Source organism: Acanthochromis polyacanthus, chromosome 11 (assembly GCF_021347895.1).
Source record: "Acanthochromis polyacanthus isolate Apoly-LR-REF ecotype Palm Island chromosome 11, KAUST_Apoly_ChrSc, whole genome shotgun sequence".
NCBI classification, from domain to species: domain Eukaryota; kingdom Metazoa; phylum Chordata; class Actinopteri; family Pomacentridae; genus Acanthochromis; species Acanthochromis polyacanthus.
Window position 1 is genome coordinate 36,928,499 of NC_067123.1, and position 3,328 is coordinate 36,931,826.

The following is a 3,328-nucleotide window of genomic DNA, read 5'->3' on the forward strand; positions in this document are numbered from 1 at the left end:
TGTTTTCAACACATCCCTTAGTTGTAGATACCAGTGTCATGGTAGAAGTTGCTCTCAAAGCTTTCCTTTATGTGAAGATGTTTTTGTAGTTTTCCTTCTGATCTTATGAATAATTCTTTTTACCTTTGGTTTACAGTATGCACCTCTCTCCCTTTTAGTATTAATAAATAGCTTATTTATTTATTAGGGATTTTATTTGTGCTTATTTATCTGAGGATATAGTATTCTGAAACATTTCTCCACCGCCTTTAAAATTTCTGTACCTATCAGTTATGAGTATTATCTAAGTCTCTGAAAACAATAAACTATTGAGCTCTGGAGCTTTTCTTAAAACATTTGGGGCTATAACCTCTGATGTTTAGACCTAATTCGATCATAAAGATGCATTTAGAAAGAAGGTGTTTTTAATGGGATGTAGAAATCAGCCATAAAAACGATGAAAAACTTTCTAAAGCCGTCAGTTTTCTGTGGCTTTAAGTACCTTAGAGCTCACACTCCAGCTGCTCTTGGGGAATCATGTCACTTATCTGCCTCTTCATTACATTAAATTGTGTTAAAATCCACAATGGACTTTAAATGTACACATGACAGCAGTTTAAAAGCTGATGTGGGTCACTTGTTATGCAATCACATGTAAGTATGTCACATTTGAATTGTTGGCCTTAATGTCGTGGAGCGACTGCTGGTCAGGGATAATTTGTTCGTTCCACCGTTCTGACCAATGAGAAAGCCGCATAGAAGGACGTCGATTTCCTGCGACAGATGGAACTGACCAATGGCAAAAGAGCTCTTCCGCCGGATTGGCCAATCGGAGGAGGCGAGGTCTATTTGAACAGTGAAAAGCGGGCTCGCAAACATTCGAGAGGGAAACAAAGAGAGCAAACATCTCGCAGTTGTTAGACGAGAAAACCCGGAGTAGTTGAGTTTTTCACCGGGGTACCCTGTCATTTACAAAAGGTAATTTTAAAAGTTTGCTGTTTGTGTCGCACAGCGGCAGAAATGCCTCTTTTCGGATTTAAGTGACCGTAACTTGTCGAAATTGTTGTCTGCTAACTTTAGCGACGTTAGCTTAGCCACGCTCGTTTAGCATTACAGATGATAGTTTGCTAATTTGCCTCGCTTCTAATTCTGACACACAACTAACCTTTAAAACCTTGTCACCAGGCTTCCGCCATGTCTCACAAACAGATCTACTACTCTGACAAATATGACGATGACAAATACGAATACAGGTTGGTAATACTTATTTGTATAACATGTGATTTAACTTTGACAGCGTGTCAACATTATCTTTTTAAGTTTTCAATTTTATTAAGATGGCATTGTATAGGACATAATATCAACTGGGTAAAATAAAGCATAACCAGTATTTAGAATGTAATATTAGCATTTTAACAACATTTCCCCCTACAGGCATGTAATGCTACCCAAAGATATTGCAAAGCGTGTACCCAAGACGCATTTGATGTCGGAGACCGAGTGGAGGAACCTCGGAGTCCAGCAAAGCCAAGGATGGGTGCATTACATGATCCACCAGCCAGGTATCTTAATCTTGTTTCTACCTCAGGAGTAATATCTGATGCTTGATCTGAGAAAAATCCAGCTGTCCAAAATATCTTGCCTTCTTTTTGCCATTTGTCCCTGTTTTTTTATTGTCATTTTGTAACTTTTGTGTCTAATTGTCTTTTTTTTTTTCGTTTTGTCTCATTTTTGTAATATTTTGTCTTGTTTTTTGTCTGACTTGTCATTTTGATCATAAAATACTTCGCTGTTCAGTTCCAGATTAATAGATGTTTTGCTCATTTGGAGACTGATCTGTAAATTGTAATGTGCAAGTGATAAGTCGAGGCATAATGTTGTTGAAATTGCTCTAAGGTAACTAAGCTTGTCCACTGCAGTGTTTAGTTAAATGACAGTTGGATCTCTTTCCCTCTTGTCCTTTTGTCTTATGAAGATCAAAGATAACTGGTCCCTTAATAATCCTGGCAGGTGTCTTTTTAAACGGGTACATTTACATCCTTTAAAGAGGTCGAGCTGATTAGTGGTCAACCTTGCAATAGATTTGGTGGCCAAAAGCATATGGAGAACAGATGTCAAGCTCAGCCGCACCCTCTATTCAAAAGTTCTGTAATGGGACCCACAGGAGTTCCCCCTCATTAGAGTATCGCGATTAAGTGTGATTATTTTTTATTGAATATATTGTGTATTTTTGTTCTTTGCCCCTCCAGAGCCACACATCTTACTATTCCGGCGTCCTCTGCCCAACCCAAAATCATAAGGGAGGTTCTCTGGGTCCGTGGAAGATCAGTCCTACCAGTGTGCCACAGATCGACTCATCACAATTACGCTGTCAGATTACCAAGCTCTTGTGTGGTAGGTGACTGATTGGGGCTGATCATGTTGGACCTGGAGAAGGACTGTCACGTTTACGAACAGTGGTTGTGGAATGGAGTATATGTTGAAGAGAGGAAAAAAAGAGTTGATGACCCTTCTCTTGGGGGGAAAAGACTTCTGCATGTGTTGACAGCGACACGTCGTCTGCCAGAAACATTCAAATCAGCTTAAACTGTCCTTTGACTGAACTTGCTTGGATGTTCCAGATGTTTTAGAACAATTGCTATAAGACCTGGGAAGTGAAATCTGGTCAAACATTTGGATTATTCTAGCAGAGTGCATTCAGGGTGAAGCTCAGAGGCCAGACTGAATAGCTGGATCCTAGAATATGTTAGCCTCTGAAACATGAACCCGCGGTTTTTACGTGACATGTTGCTGCTTGGTTTAAATGACACTGTAAATTTGACATTTAACAATATATTTTCATGTGCAAGAAAATCCGCATCAAGGAGACGTATACAAACTAATTTTGATCCCATTTTCATAAGAGCATATTTTTGACCTACTTCAGAACAAATCTTTTCGATGGGTCTGATTTGTACCAGTGAGCTGCTCAGTATTTATGAAATGTGTTGCCCGTACTGAAATAAATGTAAAACTTTTAAATCTTTTTAGTGTGTTTTGGCACTGCTTGGGGTTTGCGATTACTGTACGACTACACAGCCACTTCACACATGCAAATGCATCAAAGCAAAAACAGGCGCACACGCAGCTTAAAATGCTCTCGCTGAATAAACTCAGATCATTGCTGCAGCTGTTGGAAAACCAATTATAATACTGAATGATTTGAGGCACTTGTTTCTACTGATGTACTCTGAGGTTTATTGTCCTCTTTACTGAGCTTCTCTCGTGTCAGAGACCAAAGTTTCCTCTTGTGCCTTTTTATGAAGTTTGCTTTAGTTGAACTCTTTGGAGAGAATTAGTTTTTATGTGT

General features: G+C 39.1%; 1 protein-coding gene across 1 annotated transcript; it reads left to right on the forward strand.

The window, feature by feature from the left end:
* The first annotated feature begins 823 nt into the window (after window positions 1-823).
* On the forward strand, window positions 824-3,004 carry cks1b (CDC28 protein kinase regulatory subunit 1B). Its single transcript, XM_022208420.2, has 4 exons — window positions 824-957; window positions 1,165-1,232; window positions 1,414-1,541; window positions 2,229-3,004. The coding sequence occupies exons 2-4, from the start codon at window positions 1,174-1,176 to the stop codon at window positions 2,276-2,278; spliced, it is 237 nt and encodes a 78-aa protein (XP_022064112.1). The 5' UTR covers window positions 824-957; window positions 1,165-1,173; the 3' UTR covers window positions 2,279-3,004.
* Window positions 3,005-3,328: the final 324 nt, after the last annotated feature.